The 24161-nt window shown below is 39.8% G+C and overlaps 1 protein-coding gene across 1 annotated transcript; it reads left to right on the top strand.

Annotated features, from left to right (window-relative positions):
* The first annotated feature begins 47 nt into the window (after positions 1–47).
* ccdc85al (coiled-coil domain containing 85A, like) lies at positions 48–24161 on the top strand. Its single transcript, XM_086033511.1, has 4 exons — positions 48–704; positions 1971–3051; positions 20023–20080; positions 22826–24161. Exons 1-4 carry the CDS (start codon positions 459–461, stop codon positions 22842–22844), a joined length of 1404 nt encoding a protein of 467 aa, XP_085889637.1. The 5' UTR covers positions 48–458; the 3' UTR covers positions 22845–24161.

Below are 24161 nucleotides of genomic sequence, written 5' to 3'. Positions count from 1 at the left end.
AGAGAGAGAGAGAGAGAGAGAGAGAGAGAGAGAGAGAGAGAGAGCGAGGAGAGAGAGCTATATACTGGTGTCGACCACGGACTCCCCTCCCTCGCTCTCATTGTGTGAGGCGTGATCCTGAAGGCTCACCGACAGTTTCTCACGTTCCCACGAAGCGTAGCTGGCGGGGTATAGGAAAGGGAATAGGGGCATCCGTTCGCACAGAGGCCACCTCGACCGTGGGGATGTTGCCGTGACGGCAGAGCGTCCTCCCAGCACTCAGCCGGCATCGTCAGCTGTTGCGCCTGCAGAGTGTGGTGAGCAGCAGACCCGTCGAGAGCAAAGGCGGCGGCGGCGATAAACTATGCCACGGATGTTTAGACGATAACCTTTAACCACGAGTCAGTCGGAGAGCTGATGCGAGCAGAGACTACCAACAACCCTCTGAGTATTTTCCGCCCTTTGGAGGAGCTGTGCCAATGGAGAAAGCGACTCCACCGCCCCAGCCTCAGGTGCAGCTGTCAATAGCCAAGACCGACAGTCCGGCGGACGACGTTTCCGGCTTATCCGATGAGGACTTGCTTAAGTGGACCAAGGAGGACCTAGTGAGGCGTCTGAGACGCTCCGAGGCCGATAAGATGAGCGTGATTCTGGACCACGGAAATCTCATCCGAGAGGTCAATCGCAGCTTACAGCTGCACTTGAACGAGATCAGGGGGCTGAAGGTGAGGGGGCGAGCATTTCGTGAGGGATGAGATCATGTTGCTGTACCATTGGAGTGCACCTGACTGCGCGCACAGTAGTGGGCGTAATGAGCTGCAAACATGTCAGACTCGAGGTTATCCTGAAGTTCATTGTGCCATTGTGTGGGCCTGCATCTGGTTCCTTATAGATGCTACTGTGTGTAGCCTAAGTGCACATTATAGCTTTACTTTTGCTATACTCACCATCTGGCTTGTCAGTAAAGTTGTATTTTCTCCTGTCCAAGTGGTTACATCCACCTCACAGTTCTGAGTTCGGGGTTAGAATTCAGACTGTGGCATTCTCATGTGGAGTTTGCATGTTCTTCCGGTGCTTGCGTGGGTTGTCTCTGGGTACTCCAGTCTCCTTCCACATTCCACAAACATGCATGTTAGGTTCACTCTAAATTGTCCTTAGGTGTGTGCATGATCAGTTGTGAATGGGATAGGTTCCAGCTCACTTCTGACCCTAATGGGGAAAAGCAGTGTAGAAAATGGATGGTTATTTTATCTACGGATTAACACAACCTGTCGCCATTTGGTGTTTCTTTTGTATATTTACAAAAGTCCCGTAAAAATATTGTGCATCTTTTGTGCTTGTACTGTAACTAAAGTGGCACATTGTTGACATACAGTTAAAGAACAAAGCCTGCCCGGTGTAGCATCACATGAGAATCATTTGCCTTTCTAGGAGACCTTGTCACTTCCCACCCATCCAAGCTACCTAATTACAATGGAAAGAACTGGAGGCTATAGGAAAACAAGGGAGCAGGAGAGGAGGGATTGAGGAGAGTTAAATTGTTTCACAAAGAGGAAAGAAGGGGAATCTTGGCCAGAGGTGAGAAGGTTAAGTTTAAGGGTATAGCACTAAGATTATGCGTTGCACCATCCTATACTTTTACCTCAGGTTGAGGCTCCTATAGAGCTTTTTGATGTACTGTATAATGAATGCCACGTAGTGAGTCAGTGCATTGTCGGGCAAGACAGAAAGAATTAGGGTTTCATTTCAGTATTATTGCATGCGCTGGTTAATATATCAAAGCAATGCAATGCAATGGAATTACATTGGAAGTCACTGTAGCACTGTACTTTGACCCATAAAAATAATTTAACATTATATCAAAACACAAACACATTTGCTGTATAACACCTTCTGGTTCTGATTAGCATTACCAATGCTGCCAGTCCTCGTGTTGGAGGGCCACGGCAATGAATCTGCCTTCCTCTCATGTTTCTATTTCTCCCTGTCAGGACATCAATCAGAAGCTGCAGGAAGACAACCGTGAACTGCGGGATTTGTGCTGCTTCCTGGATGATGACCGCCAAAAAGGAAAGCGAGTGTCCAGGGAGTGGCAGCGTCTGGGCCGTTACAGCTCTAGCATTATGCGCAAAGAGGTGACCCTCTATCTCCAAAAACTCAAGGAATTAGAGCTTCGACAGGAGGAGGTCATTCGCGAGAACCTCGAGCTGAAAGAGCTTTGTCTCCTCCTGGATGAGGACAAAGGAATAGGAGGTGGAGGTGGAGGAACTAGTGGGAGTGTTGGAATGGGCGTGGGGTCCCGAAACTCCATAGACAGTCAGAACAGTGTGCTCCTGGTTCCTGGGCAGGGGCTCCTAATGAGGGATGTTGGGGATGGGAGCAGCACCTCTAGTGCAGGGAGTGCTGACAGCTCAGATCACCATCAGCATAAGCAAACGCACCTGGCTGTTGGAGTGGGCGGTCTCGGAAATTCTGGGGAAAAAAGGAGTCCTGAGCTGGCGCATAAACCTAGATGTAGCAGCATCAGTGCCATAGGAGGAATGGCGGACAGGGAGGCATCTAGCCCTGAACACCCGGCCGGGCGCAACCGGAGCACAAGTCTGGAGTACCCATACACTTTGCCCCAACTCTGCCGACCACGTTGCGGCTCGATATCAGTGCCTGACCACAGCCGGGTCATGCGAGGCTTGAGCCCAGAGAAATATGGAAGGAACGTGGGACGAAGTAGTCCAGAGCAGCACCCAAAGCACTACAGTTCTGACCTACTTTTAGGCCAGAGGCAGCACTACCTGAGCCAGGGTGGCAGCGGTGACCTCTACCAGAGACACCACAGGAGCAGCATTAGCAGTACCGGTTGTGAGAGCCCTGAGCCTCGCCATGCACATTTAGGGACCAGTGAGCACGTTGAAAAAAGTTGTATAGTACAAGGGGGCAGTCCTGAGACTCATAGGCACCAATACAGTTTGAGCCCTGATCATGGGAAGTTTGGCAGCCCAATAAGAGACGCGCAGAGGAGGTCAGCTGGAGACGAGTTGTCACCCCATCATCGGAGCATCTATAACGGGATGAATGGTACGTTTATATGTATGTGAATGAATCCTTTGAATGTAATGAAACATTGTCACTTTATTTTAGTGCCTCACAAATGCAGAGTCAGACAGATTAGGCAGATGGTAGCTAGGCAATTTCCTTGCACTTTAGTTCAGAAAGAAATGTGACTTTAAAGACATTTTATTTACAATAATATGTTCTACGCAGGCCCACGAGCCGAAACATGACATTCAGATTACAATTGCGTTTGTGGAATATGAGTAAAGGAGCAAAATCCACCCGTTTTTGTCCATCTCAGAGGGCAGCCATTTTGTCACTTGCTGTTGACTGAAAATGACATCCCAGTTGGTCAGGGCTCAGGTAACAACCAATCACAGGTCACCTGTTTTATGAAGCTGATTTCTTCTTAATTTCTTCTTTGTTAGTGAGGTCTGATGTTACAAGCACTCAAACCACAAACAAGCAAGTGCAATTTTACATTCAAAAACGCTATTGGCTGCCTGTTTCATTTACTTAAATTTACTATGTAATCGGTAATCAAAATTCCATGTTTTCACGATGACTATTATTAAATAGAGTAGAATTTGCATGAAACCTGGTTGACTTCATATTTAATACTTGGTATATTCTTTCATGCTGAAATAACACAAGTCAATCACGTTTCCATGCTTAGATGTCAATATATGAACGCCTGGTGCAAAATTTGGCAACAACCCTTGCGGAACAGTGGATAACCACATTTATGTACACCGTATGTACAATTAGTTAGTTCAACAAAATTTTATCTTGCTAAATGAAAGCATTTTTAATTTGGGGGAAATTCTTTCCATTATTTTATTACGTTCACCCATCAAATTATTTCTTTGAGTGTAGGGTAACTGATTGTGGGATGAATATCAAAAATAGCCTACCAAGTTGGCTGCTATTAAAATACCCCACAGTGACTGATAATCATTTCTGGAGTCCGGGGGGGAAAAGGTGCTGACTGGCACAGAACTGGCAGACACTAAAGGTTGTCTCAAGGTGAAATGTGTCCTTGTCTCTGCAATAAAATAAAAACGGCAGAGAAAAAATAAATCGTCCACCCCAAAGTCAACACATTGTCATATTTCATGATATATGCTAAACATGCACAATTACTTGGAGGATAATTTATATTAACATAAAAGATCTGCAATCATCTGTTTGCTTTCACATTCCTATCTTTTTTCCTGTTACGCTAATAAAGTTGTGTTAATTTCCGTAGTGCAAAATGTAGTTCTTTGGGCGACAAGACCCAGTCGGGTCTTAAATCTGTATTTTAAATCATCACGTTATCATGATCTTTTCCTTATTTGAGTGCCCCTATGTAATAGCATTAAAACCTTGAATTGTTCTGTATCCATTTTGAACTATTTTGCTTCAGAGATGATTGTCTACTAGGCTATAGTTGTAAACATTTCCCCCTTCTCCTTGTCATTTTGCAATCTCTTTGGATTGCAGTGGATTATTGTAAAGACACACACAACTTTTCATTTGGGTCATCTTTCTGTTTCTTCTTTTGGTTGTGGCAGAAGTGCACTCCCAAATGTCGTATGATAGAGTACATCATTCTTGAACTGATATGTTTGCAAAGGGCGTTGCCATATTACTTCTTAATTGTAAAATTTAAGTGCGCACGGCACTCACTGGCTTTCAGGTCTGGTGATTTGCCAACTAGCAAATCAGTTGTGAATCTTGCTCAGAGAGAAACATGTGCAGCAAATAGTGTTCATCCAGGTCCATACGGACTTCATTAAGCTTTCTAGCATGAGTTAGTCATTACAGTGGATGAGTTGTGATAAAGTCATATTGTATAATGGCTATTTGTCACAATGGTGGCTTATCTACCAAGAGCATGACCCCTCTGGGACTGCTCGGCTTGACTGGCTTGACAAAGACACTGCAGCCGACCATAATATTTTCATTTGCGGCATATCATGACATACAGCCCTGACTAAAAAAACAAATAAATGATGAATGAACTACCCCAGATGTTCACTTAACTGCTCAGTATTGTTTTTTAGGTGAAACGTGAAGCAACAGTTCCAGTGAAAATAAATACTTTCAACAAGAAGTTTAAAAATTGTACATTTCAAAACATCTTTACTAAGGCCCTTCGATTGAAGCTTGTCGTGTCTATGTCTGTGTGTGTCATCCCCTGACCCATCCTTGCATGTTCTTTTTTTGGACGAAGAAGGAATTTAATTCCTATGACGTTGTAGTACATTCCACTTTCTGGGATTATCCTGTAAGCTCTTTGGACAGTATTATTTCAATTTTTATGAACTCGTGTGTGCGTGCTTGTGTTTGTGAGATGGCTGTCTCTGTAGCCGTGCTGTTGTTGACAAATGAAAGTCTCATGTTCATGTGGCACTCAACAGTGCACAAGTTTAAGCCTTTTAAATTCCGGACAAAAACAACACGCTGACCTCTACTCTGCTGTTGCATCTTCAGTGAGGCTTATCACACGTATTATTGTTTTTTTGCAGCAAAAATAATAGAATTCCCCACAAATCACTAAAAACATTATTTTGCTAAGTAAACATGAAGGATAATCCGACTCACTCATCCAAACACAAGAGACACTCTATTAATAAGGCCTTTGAGGATTTGACAATTACTAAAGAAGTACATATAATAAAACAAGGGCAGGTCCTGAAGTTATTTAAAGAACTACAAAACACAGTGTTCACTAAACAACATGAAATAATTTGAATGTGTGATAACACATAAAATTGAAACCGTAACTTCCCACCCAGCACCAGACATCTTCTGGACGTTAGATTTTGGGCTAAATCTGGTCGGTCCGTCTTAATTTAGCCCAGAAATAGTCGTTGATAATTGTGTTGTGTTTAGCCCGTCCAATGTGGTCCAAATTTAGTCCAAAAACAGTCGTTCAAAACTGGGTTGTGTTATAGCCCCTCCAACATAGTCCAAATTTAGCCCAAAAATAGTCGTTTAAATTTGGGTTGTGTTTAGCCCGTCCAATGTGGTCCAAATTTAGTCCAAAAATAGTTGTTGATAATTGTGTTGTGTTTAGCCCGTCCAATGTGGTCCAAATTTAGTCCAAAAATAGTTGTTGAAAACTGGGTTGTGTTATAGCCCGTCCAATGTGGTCCAAATTTAGTCCAAAAACAGTTGTTGATAATTGTGTTGTGTTTATCCCTTCCAATGTGGTCCAAATTCAGCCCAAAAATAGTCGTTTAAATTTGGGTTGTGTTTAGCCGTCTTTGTTGTTGTATTACTGTTTTTGTTTACATGTAAAGTTCTTTGTTACAGTTGCAACTGTTGTGAAATGCGCTATATAAATAAAGTTGTATTGCTTTTAATGCTGCACGATGTTAACAAACTATCCTCTCGAAAATGTAATTTTTCTTTGCTATCGTAATTGGCATTTATTAAAGATATTTAAGATATATGTCACTCCCGCGCACCATTTTGAATGGGGATGGACTTCGTGGCTGGCGGCCAATCAGAGTGATTGTCAATGACACACTTTGCAGACTGACGTTGGTGTTTTATACATTCAGTTCATATCTAAAAAGTGCCATGACACAAAATATATGAATTTACCACAATTCTAAACACAATGCTTTCTACTTTATGAAACCATGACTGAGCACCACACAACAAACAATGACCTCCCTGCCATGTTAACATACGCATATCACAGAGTAGGTTGAGATTGGTTATCTCGTGACCATGTCACACGCATGCGGGCCAATTAGTGGACCGGACACAAATCCACTCCCGCCCTTACTTAATCGAGCCCTTTTTCCCCCAAATGTGTCACTCGCCCGGCCTTGCCCCCCAAAATGGGTCCGGCCTGGGACGGACTGCCCAGCTCTGTTTTTCACTTTTCAACCAAATTTAGACTGTAAAAGGATGTCTTTCTAAAGACGTCTTTTCAACGACATGAAAATGACGTCTTTTCATCTTTCACTTTTCAACCAAATTTAGACTGTAAAAGGATGTCTTTCTAAAGACGTCTTTTCAACGACATGAAAATGACTTCTTTTCACCTTTCACTTTTCAACCAAGTTCGGACGTTTTTTGAACGGACACAAGTGACGTCTTTTCTACGTCTTTTCAACCAATTTTTGCTGGGTGGGTTGGCTGTGGAATTTGTAGTTGTCGACTTTTAGCATTATTTTTTTTTCTAATTTGCTTGCTATGATGGACAAACCTATGGAGTACTATCAGTAGATGGCCATCTTTGCAAAAGCTGCATCTAAGCTTTGTGTGAGCTCAGTTATAACAGTCCAAGAATAATCAAGGAAGGAAGAGGGGTTCCAGTGCATCCTGCTTCCTACATGTTGTTCATTTTCAAAGAGTGAATAAAATAATCTGTGTTTATCATTCACATTGAGTAAATTGCTAAAATTACGTGTTCTTCGTGCTTCATAGAAAATATGGTTATATGAAAAGGTCTTTCAAGCAACAAACTACTACTATTTCTTGTAATTAACAGACAGTCCTGCTAATCTTAGAGAGCAAAATTATGCAAAGGCATAGGGCAATAGACATCCAGGATTTCAACATTGTTTCTTCTTTACATTCATGTTGGAATAGCAACATCTTTAGGTATTCATTTAAGAGCTTAATGATAGGCACGAGGTAGGCATTTAGAGCTGGTGGTCGGGGCTGCTAATTTACATTACCTACTGTAAATGTAGTTTGGTTTTGATCCATTTTTTGATTCATGCTATTCATGATTTTTTTGTTTCTTTTCTTTTTTAACTGATGTAAAACCTGAGTTTCCCTTCTGGGGATCATTAAAGGATATCATGTATTATCCAAATCAAGAATTGTGTGTCTTGATGAAGTAATACGGTAGTTGTAGTATTAGTTTTAGCCTGTTAAATGTGCTGTAAAATCAAATCACTGCTTTTTGGTAGGAGTTAAAATCCAATCTTTTGCAGGCCTTAAGATTTTCTCTCCTTGTTCCTTCTCTGTCTTCCTTCCTTCATAATTGGTTTGCAGTGTTAAAAACAGCTGTTAGATTGAGAGAAGAAAAATGATTACAAAGCGGTCTTTCTGGAGGATGCTAGAGGATGCACTGATTGGCAGGCTAAGCAAGGGAAAGAGGATTGAATATGTATTTGAGTGGATTACTGGCAATCCCCTCCCCCTATCCCTCCAATCCAGTTTTCCTCCTTCTTCACTTATTTCTTTCTTCTTCCCACTCCACTCTGTCCACTTCCTCTCTACTTGTTGGATGGAAAACCTCCCCGATAAATTGTGAACTGTCACATTCTTAGCGACTCATGACGAAACCAAAATGTTTGTCACAGCTGCTTGTATAAAAGGATTTAGGGAAATATTTGGCTGCTGTAACTCTAATGGATTAGTATTATTAGCAGACAGCCTCATCTGGGCAGCTTTTACGTCAGGCTTGCCGTTCACGATGCTGTGAATTTGCAACAGTAGCATGATATTGTCTAGATTGTCTTATTCAGGCACATAAAGCTGTGTTTTATTGCCTGTACCTCCATTTAAAACATATCCACACAGCCTGCTGCAGGTCATTTCACTTTTAAATTCAATGCGTAATCCCTTTGCATGCAGTAAAGAGAGAGTTTAGCTTCTCAAGGTGGATGTCTATCTAAATGTTACTTTTAACTGCTATCTTGGCATTTGAATTTGTAATCACACCTGAGATGAATTATCCCCAACAACCTTGTCCGTAAGCCATTAAAGCAGCCATTAGCCAAGGAGTGCATGATTAGGCATTTTGTTAACTACTTCACATGCAGATCATTGTCATTTTAAATCAAGATGCAGCTAGCTTCGTCCCTTTAATGCGCTTCCTTAACGGTACAACAGGTGTCATTCTGCTTCTTTGCTCCATGGGTAATTCCAGACAGCAGCAGTGGCAACTAGGATCAAAGTGTTAAATGGCCCTAGCAAGATAGCAAATGGGATTTTTTTGAAGCTAAATAATAATCATGATGGATGGTAGGAAAATCAAGTTTTGCGGACATAGTCAAGAACTTCAAAATAAATATATTACGACTGAGTGTGTGCAGCACAATGTCTAAGCATCCCTTTGGACTGTAAAGATTCGATGGGTGTTGAGAATGAAATTGAAAAGAAACAATCCATTCATAATTCATGAACTCATTAAGAATGGAAAGATGCTTCCAAATATTCTTACTATAGTAGCTGTGTGAGATAGCATGCAGGCAGCTTTCCGTGTACTAGCATCACCCTGGCGCAAACCCCTGAGGTATGTGACAACTGTTCCACAGTAACCCCAGTCATCCGGTAGACACGCAAACCCAGTGGACTGAAGAAGGGTCTTTGTCCTTTTTAGACAGTGCCACTGGGGAATGGCTCAGTGAGCTGAAAGGAAATTAGCTTGAGAGACCAGGTAATTAACTGGAAGTTTAGACATAGCTGTCATTTAGCAGGGGCACGACTAGGCCGGAGGGAAACTGTCTGTCCATCCCAAAGTCAGCAGCAGCAGCAACCATATTTGTGTGTGTGTCACGTTTAGTTGAGGTGAAGTTGAGTGCCGTCCTGAGAGCTGTCAGTCTGGAGGTATCAGATGATCAGATGGTGAGTGAAGGAGAAGTGGAACTGCAGAGTGATGGCTGATTTCATTATGCACAGTATGCTGGCTTTCAGCATCATATCAGCTTTTCATTTTAATCTACACATCTTTTTGATTTTCTTCGAGATACAAACATACTGTAAACATCCATCTGTCCATCCAGCTATGCGACTTGTCTTCATTTTCATGGTGGAGTTTGATCTAATCTCAGATGACATTGGATGAGGGTCCAGATTCAACATGGACTGGCTGCCAGTCAATCGTAAGCCACATAGAGACAAACCTTCACACTCATATTTATACCTTAGGGCAATATTAGTCTTCAATTAGATTCACATGCAAGTTGGTGAAATGACCCTCAACTGTGAGACAGATAACCTCAATTCCGCTGTAGCGCAATATTATTAAAGTCAATTTTATATATTATATTTCTGCAAAAGCTACATGAGTTAAATCTTTAATGCGAGAAGGATTGACAGTGATTGGCATTTAGATGTACAAAGGCCAATTCCAGTGAAATTGTTTTGCTGTGCAAAGCGTCAGACAGAATTCACTGATTTGCAAATCATTTTCAACCTATATTTAATTCAATACACTACAAAGACAAGATATGTAATATACAAACTGATTAAAGTGTTTTTCCTCCGAATATTCTCTCAGTTTGAATTTGTTGCCAGTAATACTTTCCCAAAAAGCTGATACCGGGGCAACAAAAGACTGGGAAAGTGGAGGAATGCTAAAAAAAAAAACCCTGTGTGGAACATTCCAAAGTTGAACGGGTTAAATGTAAACATGTGAGTGACATAATTGTGTATAAAAGGATCATCCACAAAACCAAGACCATTTTATATCACGCTAATGATATGCCATGATATATTTTCAGTTATGGCTGCTTTTCTTTTTTTTCACTTTATTTTGAGGTGACATTAAACAGACCTGTATCAAATGAGAAATGCTTCCAGTAGTGCTACTATATGAAATTATAAAATGTAAACAGAAGTGCAGCACCCTACTTATTTTTGCACAAAATGTTGATATCTATCTAAATAAGAGACATAAAAAATATTTTTTCTGACAAAGATTTGAAATGTTAAAAAAAGAGGCAGGGTTTTAGTCAGCCAGGCACCATACCTCCGGGTTAGAACGAAACCACCAAAATACCTCATATTGAGAATATAACCCTATATCCTTAACCTTAACCCTGCCAAAGGTAAAACTTATAATAGCATGATATTGACCCCCCTTTATTTATTTTTGCTCTAACATCATCAATATATCAGTGCATATCAGCATTAAAAAAAAAAAGAAAGAAAGGATACCATCATTTATCCTTATAGTTTCTGGGAAGATATGTCTTCCGGAAAAATGTGTTATCATGACAATCCTTCCTGTTTTCCTTCCCTCCCTGCTGCAGTCCACACCTGATTCAAATGAGCAGGATCATTATCCAGCTTCTGCAGACCTTGCTGAATATATGGTCATTTGATTCAGGTGTGTGGCAGCAGGGAGAAATGGAAAACAGGTAGGACACCGGCCCTTGAGGAACAGGATTGAAGACCCATGCATTAGAGTTACTGATATGTAGTAAAGTTTAAATTACTCGACAAATTTTAGTTTGTTTGTTTTGTTACATATTGTAATATTCAGTACCTTGATGAAAAATGTACCTTGTACTAAATCAACAAATAGGACACAGGAAAATAAAAGAACATTATCCATGATAATAGTGTTTCCTATTCTGTGTTGTCTTACTGTGAGGAAAAAGTAGACTGTAGAGAGATAAGAGCATGAAGCTCACTGAAGTAGAGCTGGATAATTGGAGCACCGTTGGCTGATCAAGCCTGAGAACATTGTGTGTTTTGTGTGTGCAGTTCTTTTGCATTTGTGTTTTTATGGAAGCATGCACACAAACACACATTCTAAACGACAACACATTCTCTTGCAACTGTGTTTACTCTTATTTTACTAATAATATACCACAATATGTTCTAAGCATTTTAATGTTGTTTAGTGTTTGCACGACGAGAAATGTACCTGAGCAAATTACGATCTACATTTTGTTGTGATGTGTGTGATATGTTTGTCCAGTATGATCTAGCTCTGTAACATGAATTATTTAACAAGACATATGAAGCAAGCTGGACACTAAAACTAAATACTTTGTGAGAGTTATTGTGAGAAACGGCACAAAAGCCTGGAAATATTTTGTGTTTTCAACATCTACATTAACTGACAACTTCTACACAGGTCTGTTGTCAGTTATACTGGCAAAGATTAAATATTTAAGCAAACGTTTGCAATATAAACTACTGTTTAAAAAAATAAAATAAAATAATATGTGAGCAACCGACAACTTGATGCTAATGAATTAAACATCATACAGGGCATGCCATGGGGAAGGTGAAGAGTGTGTACTCCTACTGCATTGTTTTAGTGTTTATGTTAGGTGTAAATGTGCTTGGCTACAGAACAGTGGATTCAAATGTCATAAATATAAGGACCACTCCATCACACAAAATCTTACAATCATCTTCAAGGTTACATTAGGTGTGGGCAAACCCCAATTGTAGTCAGGTTGGGAGGTTGTGTAAAATGTAAATAAAAACAGAATACAATGATTTGCAAATCATTTTAAACCTATATTCAATTGAAAACACTACAAAGAAAAGATACTTAATGTTCAAACTAAGTGATATTTTTCATTTAATTTTATTGCAGATATTTACTCACTTTGAATTTTTTGGAATTTGATGGCCACAACACCTTCCAAAAAAGGGGCATGTTTACCATTGGGTTACATCACATTTTCTTTAAACGACGTTCAAACGTTTGGGAACTGAGGACCCTAATTGTTGAACCTTTTTAGGTGGAATTCTTTCTCATTCTTGCTTGATATACAGCTTTGGTTGCTCAAAAGTATTTTACGCTTCATTCATGCGCCAAACTTTTTCAATGGGAGACAGGTCTGGACTGCTGGCAGGCCATTTTAGACTCACACTCTTTTACTCCGAAGCCATGCTGTTGTAAGTTAAACGTGCAAAATGTGGCTTGGATGGCAGTATGTGTTGTTCCAAAACAGTTGCTTTCAGCATTAATGGTGCCTTCGCAGATGTGGAAGTAGCACTAACACACTCCCATCACAGATGCTGGCTTTTGAACTTTGCGCTAACAGCAATTTGGATCAAATTCGGCCAGGTGGACACATTGTCCATTGTGCTTTTCCAAAAACAATTTGAAATGTTAACTCGTCACTTTTCCGGTTTTCATCAGTTAATCTCAGATGGGATCGGGCTCATCTGCTAAGGGCATTTCTGTGTGTGTTGATATAAGTATGGCTTTTTCTTTATATGGTCAAGTTTAACCTACATTTGTTTATGTCGCGACGGACTGTGTTAATTGACAATGGTTTTCGAAGTGTTCATGACTCAACGTGGTAATATCCTTTACACAATGATACAGTTATTTAATGCAGTGGCACCTAAGGAATCGAAGGTCATGGGGCTTGCCACTTATGTGCAGGGATTTCTCTAGATTCTCTGAATCATTTGATGATATTATGGGCTGCAGATGATTAAATACCTAAGTTCCTTGCGATTATATGGACAAAGTGGTGACCCTTGCCACATCCTTGCACATCCTAGGTGGCAGACTGAACAACAACACAGAGAAGTGATTCACAATACATAGTCATCATACATAACAAACGTGAGGGGTCAATAGCAAGGTGGGTGAACGCAAATAACAAATTGTGCTACTTTGGGGAAGAATGAACTAACAACAACAAATTATTATTATTATTAAAACCTATTTACAAAAAAAGAGTGCCTTAAGGCATGATGGGTACTCCGAGGTACTGAAGGCTCACATAACAGTTTGCGTTTCAAGCCTCATCAAAATACTAAAATAAAACCGGGGGTGACAAATGTTTTACGTTTTTCCTATAACTGAACAGCAGAGACTGTCCCAAAAAGCTTCGCTGGACTCCTTACGTCAACGTCACCTGTGGGTAGTCAGCTAGTCGAGGCGAAATCAGTGCCACTTATGCCGCAGCCACTAGCTAGCAATAAGTTTCGGGTGGCTACTAGTACTGTTCAGAAAAACATTGTGATTTCACTCCTAAGTCAGAAATCACAACCGCCATGGCAGCCTATACTCTACAATTCTTACAAGTATTATTCTCACGAAAGGATTACAAGAGGTAATTAACAGATGAAAAGATGGACTATCCATGCTAATTGCTAAGCTAACCTAATGTTATGAAAGGATAACAACAACATTGTGAAAGGCCATAATTAAGTGCCTGAGTGACAGAGTACATTTGACAGAGGTCTTGCTGGAAGAGCAAAATGGCAGGCAGTTCAATAAGTGTCTGGAGAGAAAATTATGCACTGTAATGTTATGCACACAGCTAAACAGGTAATGATTGTTATGGCGTCCCAGTACGTCAGCCGGAAGGAGTGGCCTAGAAAATTAAAAGTATACTAATATTTGATTTGATTCGGTTAGATTTACTTACAGCTCTGGCCTCTCCAGCAGGTTTGATTGTGGTAATTGCACCAGTTGTAAGGTTTAATCTTCTGGCCAATCCACTCTTATACTGGCCAAGGTTCACCAGGCAGTCCTCTGAGAAATGATGATCACAGGCAAACAGCTGCTGAATGGTCTGTCGCCGTGGAGGCCGTCGCCTCGGCCGAGGTGGCCGCCCATAGCACCTCTCCCAGTTACGCTTGTCGGGCATCTCAGCCAGCAAGATGAAAGTGGGCGGGTGTTTAGTCTGCAGGGGCGCTACGAGTGTGGCTCCTGAAACGTATACGTAGAAGATTGAGGACCCACTCTTGTTCTTGGATTGGGCGGCACTGGTGCTCACTGCTTAGAGAGCAGGAATGAGCAGGAATGCTCTGTGATGATGAGAGGTGAATGGAGGAAAAACACCACTTTGGGGGTGTTTCTTGTGAGGAATAAGCATTTTAACATGGCTAAAATCTCAAAATGTTGATTTTGCATGATACAGACACTTTAAAGTCTAAATCTTATACATTCAGGAAGTTGTCTGGCTGGCCAACAACTACCTGTGACAGATCTGCCTAAAGATGCTGAGCCAAGTAGCTCTCGACACAGCCAGGCAGTACACCAGACGGACTGAATGACTGATAGACTGACTTCTAGCTGAACAGAAGGTCCCTGATCTATCCTGCATCTCCATGGGCTTTCCTGTCCGGATCACCTGAATAATTTATACAGCACTTGTTCGGAGATCTGAGAAGAGTGGTCATATGAAATCAACTTGCATTGATCCTGTAAATTGAGAGAATAGCGGAGAGGACGGGTGACAGATAAAAGAGGATTAAGAGATGAGTGGCACCGAGGAGACCTGTTTCATGTGTTTACTGACTTGATGTAGACATCAATAACAACTTGATTACCCAATTTGACAAACGATTCTCATACATAAGTCACCAGTCATTCAGCAACCCTTAAATGAACTTATTCTATTTACTTTCATCAAACTATTGTGTTTAATTCTCCTCCAAAAGTGTTTTTGAATGTCTTCAATGAATTGTAAAATTATGGTGTTGGCCAAAATACTACAAAGTATATTGATGAATGATCCTTGACTACAAAGTAAACAGTGACACCATCACCGTCCAAAATAATCCCATGTATCTTTTTGTAGAGGAATTTAGAAACTATGCTGGGAGGGATTTTAAGGTCCATATTATTCTAGGATAATCATGTTATCTATACACTCGGGCTCTGACTGACACTTAAATTCTTTCCCTTGACACATCTGCCACATCTCATTAAATCTTATTTTGCCATTGAGACCTTGCCTAAACTAAATCCACTACAACCGTCCAAGGGTGTTTTAAAAAACTTCTTGATAAGACCCAATACAGTATTTGTTGGTCGATAAAGGGCACGTGTCATTAGAAATTGAGTTTGGTTGAAAGGGAGTCAAAGTGTATAGATAGTATGTGTCACGAGTATCTGTCACAAGATGGCAGATTTCAATCTTGTGCTGTGTGACCGGTGACAGCAAAATCCATTTTAGGCAGTATACAGCTAAGTCAGGTATGAGGCCTAATGCTGCATTCCAGGAAAGTCGGAAATTGGACTTATCCGACTCGGATTGTACCAGTTGCGACCTTAAAGCGTTCCAAGCGATTGTAAACAACAAAGATGGCTGATTGCGATAACTTTTTTGGTTTTGTTCCTCAAAACACATTTTGCCCACCTTCCTGAAATGCAGCATTAGAACTAGGGGTGGGCGATCTGGCAAAAATATCATATCACGATTTTTAAAAAATAAAATCACGATCACGATTTTTGAAAAATAAAATCACGATCACGATTTTATCACGATTCTTTTTTTTTAAGACTAATTTGCACATTTCTGACCATTTTCCTCATCTTAAACATATAAACATATTTAAAATGTGTATAAAACTTTGAAAGAAAAATAATGACATTTTAAGTCAGCTAAGCTTTTTGCACAGGTTTTAATTTGAATAGTGACAATTTTTATCTAATTGTGCAGTGAATGTAAACATAAACGTTAACATAATTTAAACATAAAAACATAGCTCATAACGCAGGTCTAGTACTTTGAAGAGTTTAAACCCCTCGTTTTCCACTGTTTTAATGGGAATCATGTCTTCAGCAAGGTAATAAGTCAGTGCCTCGGTTACTTCTTTACACTGCTTGCTTGTTTTTTTATATGGAGTGCTCTTGTTAAATGACCGTTACCGTGGGTTGCGTTAGCTTGGAGCTAGTGGCTGCCTCTGGCTGATCTCCGTTTGCTTTGACTGTCGGAGCTGACGTCCGAACCGAGTCTCTGCAAACTTTGCAAATAACTGGTTTGCGCTTTCTCCTCCGAGGAAAAGCCAAACCAAATCGACACTGTGGATATGGAGTTTCTTTTCGGGACCAACTCTGCTTCGTGGTGACTTCCCGCTATAGCCTCCCCCTACAAACTAACAGGGAGGTGGGGGGTGTCACGTACCGTGCACTGTGCGTGCTGTGATTGGTTGGTCATGCGTCAGCGGCTTTGCACCGCCATAGAGCTAAACTGTTTAGAATGTGCCATGTAGACGATCAAACGATCTTTTGGCTTTATGAGATCGTGAACACGTTAAACCGTGTAAATCGCCCACCCCTAATTAGAACCACATTCGAGTTAGTAAAAGTAACACACAGAAGGCAAACACATCCAGATAATTGGATTTGATTATGTTTACAACACAACAATTTACTAAAAATGGGAACTCTCTCACCCAAACTCTTTCTTTGTGTTTTTGAAAGACCCTGCAAGTGAATTCAGAGGTGTTTTTTTCTAAACACATAGATGTGTTTGAAGGTAATTGCTGAAAACGAGCAAAAACCGAGAACTCTATACAACTGAATTGTGGAACTATAGCGTGAGTGTTTTTCAGTTTTTTTTTTTTTTTTTTTTTTGCGCCATGGCTAAAAGGGCATTTTTTAGGCATTTGGCATAAATCGCCCCTCCCCCACTATATAAGAACTTTAGCTGTCCGGTCAAGTAGTTGGGAAACTAGCATGAGTCCCACGATATAATTTCTACCGCTACACTGTGCAGTTCGCAAGATAGCTATTCCTACACCCTGAAAATGAAGCTTCCCAGGATGCCTCAATGGACAGAACAGATCGCTGTCTTTATTCAACTTCTCAAGTGTTTTGTATTTTCTATCACACAATTGGTATGAATTTAACAAAAGAAAAATTACATATGAAATGTCTTATCTTATATGCCGCAAAATAAACGCCCATAAATTGAAACATGCCTGTTTCTGCACTCACCCTTTGTAAAAATTCATCTGAAGTACAAGGGGAGGCGAGGAGCTCTGACTGGGCGGAATGGTGCAGGCAGCAGTAGTGATGACTGGCTTGATGACTATTTAGCAAACTATGTGGTCACAAGAGTGCTATGAATCTTTAATAGGAGATGTTAGTGAACCAAAGAGAGGAAGTATGCTGAAAACATGATTAAAGACTCACAGGGAGGACACCATTGTCAGTCAGAGAGAGAGAGCGAGGGTTTAACATATTTTTTCCTGAAGGGCAACCCATGCTAAAGAGGGATTTTTTTTTTAAAGCTTGGACTTATAGTCAGTGTCGAAGCCACAGAATATTTAGTGGGGTGGTTGGGGTGAGACCAGGGATAATTTTGGGGAGACCTATACTGCTTAACGTACAAAATACATAGGTCACTACCGTATAACACAAGGGAATAATTAAGACACCTCTACACTATAACTCGATATTGTTTAAAATTCAGGCAGTAGTGGAATTATTAAACATACTGTACATAATAAAACAATATACTGTTCCTGCTGTGACCCGCCCCCACCCCCCAGCGCATCTCGCAATTTGGTGACATAAAAAAGTAAACAAAATTTTACACTGGCTAAAAGGTGGTCTATTTTCCAGCGCAGGTGGTCTAACGCAATTTTGGTGTATTTAATGGAGGCGCAGACAGAGAGATTCGGACATGCGTGGTGGATCTAATAGTATTTAATTCATAAATATGACACCAGCATGGGACAATCCCTCTGAATCATAAATGAAATGAATTCATTCGGTGTCTATTGTATATAGTGTTTTGTGTTAAATTATTGATTTCACTTGTTGCATTATGGCTATTTTGTTGTTCTGTGTAAAGTGCTGTGTTACAGCTGTAGCTGTTGTGAAATGCGCTATAGAAATAAAATTGTATTGTATTGTATTGTATTGTAACGTTCCGCTCGTCCGTGGCGGGACACACAGCTTGCTCTGCTCACATGAATGAATTTCGTTCCACTTCACGATTGTGTCCCACTTGTTTACAAAAAATTCAAATTTATATCTTTATCTTTGAAGCCTGAAATGTGGCAAAAGGTCTAAAAGTTCAATGACGCCGAATATTTTCGCAAACCACTGGGGTGACCCAAAAGAACGTGAATTTTTGAATGCATTCATACAGGAGGACGCCATCTACAGGACATACTTTTTAAAAAATGAAAGTGACATCAATTGTTTCTTAAATGGCATGTTTTTTAGGTTTCAATTACTATGAATAAAATATTTTTCTTCCATCGCTCTTGGTTTTTTGGAATGTTAAAAAGTTCCCTTTTTTTGTGTCACCCTGTATTTATATATATCAGAAAATGTAAGTATAATTTGGGACCAGGAATAGTCATGTGTCATCTTCCAAACCGCTTATCCTATACAGGGTCACGGGGAGGTGCTGGAGTCTATCGCCAGCCAGTCGTAGGGCACACACAGACACCGTCACTGAGCGGGAATCGATCCCACAATGCCCGCACACAACTCAGGCGGACCAGGAATAGATGAATTGCATTTCCATTTAAAGTTATCTCGATTTACAAACGTTTCGTGGAACAAATTAATATCGTTTATAAGGAAATGCAAGATCTCCACTTGCAGATAATATAAAATTGGTCGCTGCAAAGTGGGCACTTGAAAACCGCCTTCTAACCCTGATCATGCGCCTGTGTGTCAGTGACGGATTGACGGACCTTCAGTCAGTACTGATGAAATGCCCAACCCTGCTTCACGATATAAATAAAATGATCGAATACAATATGCCCAGTGAGGAAGAACATAGTAAATTATGTGCCAATCTTATACTGTATTAGCTGTACTTAGCTGGATTTATTTTTATTGCAATTTCTTTGGCCCATTTCCTGCATAGAGTGCAGCCAAGTGCATCCCAGACTTCCTGCTCCACATGGATACATTATTCCTAACAGGATATCTGATTGCAACCTCAAACTGAGATGGTATTCGTGTGTGTGCGTGTGCGCGCAGGCTCATCGATTTTTGAGGATGCGCTTCAGTATTTGCTCCCTGAAATGATGGTATGACTTAACTGGGAATCCCACACTGCATCCTTAAGCCTTTTAACTGTCATTTTGGCATTTCAGTTTGTGCACAAAATAAACAACGTCTGATGTGACTGTAGACAGAATTTGTTGCTTTGAACTAACTATATTTTAATAATGTCCCAGTTTGGGCCGAGATGCTTAGACATGAAAGAGTATCGTCTGTTCTTGTCAAAACAGGCAAAGAAAGGTCTTCCCTAAAATGACACCCCAGGTGGTTCAATCAGGTTTCATGTTGTAATTATATTTGTCATGTTCTATAACAAACACATCAAAAGTATATCCCTTCACAGACTGCGTGTTCCTCTGATCAAAACTGGTGGCACAACATATCAGTTTTATTTATGAGGCGTTTTGCTTTTTATGACACTCCAAACACGTCATATCTAAATCATTAGATTAATGAGGCGTTACTCCCATGTGAAAGAAACATTCCTAAACCTATTTCTTTTCTTCCCTCACTCCTCCCTTCTTTTCCCTTTGCTGTCTTCTTTCCCTTTTCTTTCGCCACAGCTTTGATATCAGCCGGCTGCTGCAGCAACAACTGCAGAAATGTCAAGCTATGGGACAGGTAAGAACTTTCCTTCCTTCTTGTTCCCCTTCTTTATAAAGTGCATCAATCAAAGGAGAAGAAGAATGGCAAATGAAGGTCACTGTGTGTTCTTTTCCACAAGGATCCATAATCCTGTAATTAGATGCCATTATGTAGTGTTCCTTCAGCTGCTTTCTTCAAAACTATTCAGATTGAATTCATAGGCCAGCACTTGGCATTAAAACTGACTACCAACTGAAAGTGGATGATATTTTTTAAAATTTGTTTTTGATGAGCTGATCTCTGAAAATCTTTATGCTGTTGTGGTTAAAGTAATCTGGTTTATTTACGGTACTCCAATTTTGTTTTGACCACGTATAATCTCAGCAGGAGGACACAGTTTGGGATGACCCTATCCTGTCCCTATATGCAATATTCGACATTTTCAATCAAACCTCAGTAGGGGACAGGTTAGATGGCTGTTTTAATATTTAATGACCGCAAGGCAATAAGGCATATCCTCCCCCAAAGGCTTAAAGGCCCCTCTGGCCCCCCCTATCTCAGGAAAGCGCCCACGCATGACCATGTATAATCACAGCCACACATTTTTTTTCTCTCACTTTATGCAATTGAACAAGCACGTGATCCTGCTTCCATTGCACCCTTCACAAAAATATCAGGGACTCGGTTGATAAGAAATAAGAAAGTGTACTTTAAGAGAAAAGATGATTTGCGAACTCACAAAACCATTAACACTGAAGCGAGCGTCCCTCAGATCTCTTGCGCAGGGTTGACGTAGGCAGGAGCAGGAGGATCTGTCACTGACAAATTAAAAAAACAAAAGAAACCATTTTTTCTTGTGCTATTTATGTCCTTTGTCTCATTTCATACCTATTTTTTAGTCATTTTCCTTACCTATCACTTATCAATCACCTGATATGGCAAGTTTTAAAGTAATGCCTTTAATAAATGTAAATGTAATTCGTGACAACATTACAATACAGTCATAAAAGTATTTTCTTCTCTTGTCTTTATGAATATTGCTTGTCTGTTTGTTGAAATGATCTGACAAGTTCGCATGGGTACAAAAAATAACCTTGGAATCATTTCATATTGTTGCTTTCATCTCTGACTCCTGGTGTTGTGCATTCTGCTACACTTTTACACTGCCAGGGCTGCTCCAAATACTTGAGCCCAGATTATTGGTATTTCATCAGATACCATTTGAAATCAATCACATCATTACTTCATCATTGTGAAGTATACATATATAAGACCTTACTCACCCAACACATTGCTGCTGTGAAGGTAGTGGTGGTGGCCGGGCGTCGTGCTGCCCACCCGGCTGTAAAGGAAGAGTTTAAACGCGACATAACATTCAGTGGTTGCTCTCTGATATACCATGCAAGTGATGTATTTCATACAGTAGCTCTAGTTGCCGGAAATAACATGCAGGCATGACTCCCGTGTTAATATTGGATATTGCGATGAGAAGTTTAGCAATGCATTGGGATACATGAATACGTTATTTTTTACAAGTGAAAACATGGTTTTACTATACTAGTTTTAATGCCTCAAAGGGAAATTACATTTACACCCTGTTTACATTTTGTTAACCTGCTTCTGAGTATCTTACAAGAGGGCCAATGAATATGTGAATGTACTGTATCTCTTACTATACTACATAACTATAGTATGTACGTTACCCATACATATAGCTTGTCTGACTTGAATGGTTATATAGTATGGTTATATAGTATAACCATTCAAGCCAGACATCTGCTTTTTTTTTTACAATTGATCATAAAATACTAAAAAACTAAAATAAAATAATTACATTTAGCCTCACAGTAGAAATCTGCTATGTAAATACAGCGCAGGTAAATGTTAGCTGTTATATAAAACTAAATACAAGTAAGTAGCTCTTGGCAGCTTTCATTTGGTCAAAGTAGCTTTCAGAGTTTAAAAGTTGGAGACTTTGGATTGAAAATGTTTCAAATTCTACATTACAAGAGCCACCGTATATTAAAATAAACATATTTAAAGATAATGATGCTTGGTTTTGACTGCCACAACATCAGCATCATACTGAGAAGTTTTGCAATATTTTGGTTACCTTATTTATTTTTAGATCTTGCAAATGTACGTAATGAAGTCAGTGTAAAATGTCAGTCTTACTTAAAGTGTATACGTAGAAATATTGTTTAATTTCGTTAGTAGGGATGTAACGATTAATCAAAAATCAATTAAAAATTTATTTGTCCAGATGAATCGATAAATTATGAATTGGTTGATTAAATTAATCTAGAAAATGATGTTTTGAAATGTTTTTTTCATTCCAGATGCATAGCACATTTTGAATGTGTAGATCAAATTATGCGATTGCGCCAAACATCTTTGCGTATTGCGTTTGTGGATGGCTGCAGAACCACAGTAGCGCACTGAGACAAGCATGGTACCGATTTCTAAAAAATCAAATCAAAAATCGTGAACTGAAAATCGAATCGATTTGGGGCTTGGATGAGTCGTTACATCCCTACTCGTTAGTAATATTTAATTGCTGCTGCAAACCAATTGTAGGCCTTATAATCCTGTATAATTATGCACAGTCAAAAACAGTAATTAAAAATTACGTATCGAGAATCCTACACATGATCTGCAAATGAATAAATCATGAAGCTGTTTCAAAATGCTTTGGTAAAATGCTTTGCTGTCTCCATTTTTCCCTTTCGATCTCAGTCAAATAATACATCTTTCTGTCATTCCTCTTCAATTATCGTCCAGCTTTGATGCCTCATCTTGACCTTACTGTCGTCAGCTTGGATCCTTGGAAGAAAAAGGACCACAGCGGTCCGTGCATCCGTGGTCTTGATCGCTGCAAAGATTCTGTGGTGCCGTGGTCCAAGGCACCAGATGGTCCGCTGTCCATCCTTGGCCTCATTCATGTCTACAGCGCCTGAAAACAACCTGCCTTCATGTTTTCATCTCTACTACTCTATTGAGCACTTTGGGGAGGGTGTGATTAGTTGTGTTTATAAAACTATGCTGCAGATAAAATTATGACAATGGAGGTCTCTCCCTGCCAATTGTGATATGAGAGAGAATTCAGAGAGATGGATGCATGCTGGGAGATTTGAATGACTGCTGTTGTTAGTTGCTCTGTGTAATGAGAATTTAGAAGGAATTCTAGATGTTCAAAGTGGACTATTTTACTGCAACATGAACATCACTGTGCCTGCGCATCCTCTATGTGGTTGAGTAAACAACCGCAGTGACATGTTATGAAAATAAACAGAAAGCTAGCTCTAATGCAACACGTGCTACAGGCCATATGGTCTTTTGAAATTATTTATTTTGCTTCAATTTGTGGTAAGAATAATTTGAAAGCCTTGATGGGTTGGGTTTTATTGTCATGAAACATACACAAATAGCAAATGTAAAACAAGCTTTGTCAAGCAACCACCAAAATATTTTTTTTATTATAACTATAAAGCATAACTATGTGCAAAATCATCCAAAATTCTCACAAGAACAGGCTTAAGTGCGTGTTGCCTTCCATCTGTTTACAAATATTACTCATTGGTGGAGAAGCCAGTCACCATCCTACATTCTTATTTTTTCCTCATCTTTAACTTTTGAAGGTCTCTGGTTCCACTGTCCCCTTTGCTTTAACTTTTTTCATTTTAAGGTGTGAAATTAAGAGTTGTGTAATCTGATGTTCAGTCTACCAATGTCAAATCCAGCCCTACCATCATTATACCGTCTGTTTCAACTGACCTTTAAACCTAAAATGTTTAAAAAAAAAAAAAAATCTTGATATTCTAGCAAATACAAAATATTTTCCTGTGTCTTAAACCAAGATGATCTTATAGCTGCTGAAAAAGTTGTAGTTGTATAAAATGCAATGTCCAGGTGTCATTTCATTTTGTATTAACATCTCAGATAAAGCGCCTAGATTGAAGCTAAAATGTTTTATGTTTTTTTTCTCTTTTTTACAAGAAAACAAAGTCCAAGTTATTGTAGATTATTGGATTAGTTTTCTATATATCAATATATATAAATATATTATGACCATTATTTTTGACTTCCAGGTATTAGAACTAATACAGTATATCAAAAT

Source organism: Filicampus tigris, chromosome 6 (assembly GCF_054856515.1).
Source record: "Filicampus tigris isolate MCC_2025a chromosome 6, RoL_Ftig_1.0, whole genome shotgun sequence".
In the NCBI taxonomy this organism is placed as follows: domain Eukaryota; kingdom Metazoa; phylum Chordata; class Actinopteri; order Syngnathiformes; family Syngnathidae; genus Filicampus; species Filicampus tigris.
The sequence above is the reverse complement of the archived record's forward strand: the minus strand, read 5'-3'. Positions and strand labels throughout refer to the sequence as shown.

Coding starts and splice junctions, on each gene's coding strand:
- ccdc85al (XM_086033511.1), top strand. CDS start 459: ATGGAGAAAGCGACTCCACCGCCCCAGCCTCAGGTGCAGCTGTCAATA. Junction 705..1,970: donor ACGAGATCAGGGGGCTGAAG/GTGAGGGGGCGA, acceptor TCTCCCTGTCAG/GACATCAATCAGAAGCTGCA. Junction 3,052..20,022: donor CATCTATAACGGGATGAATG/GTACGTTTATAT, acceptor CTTTCGCCACAG/CTTTGATATCAGCCGGCTGC.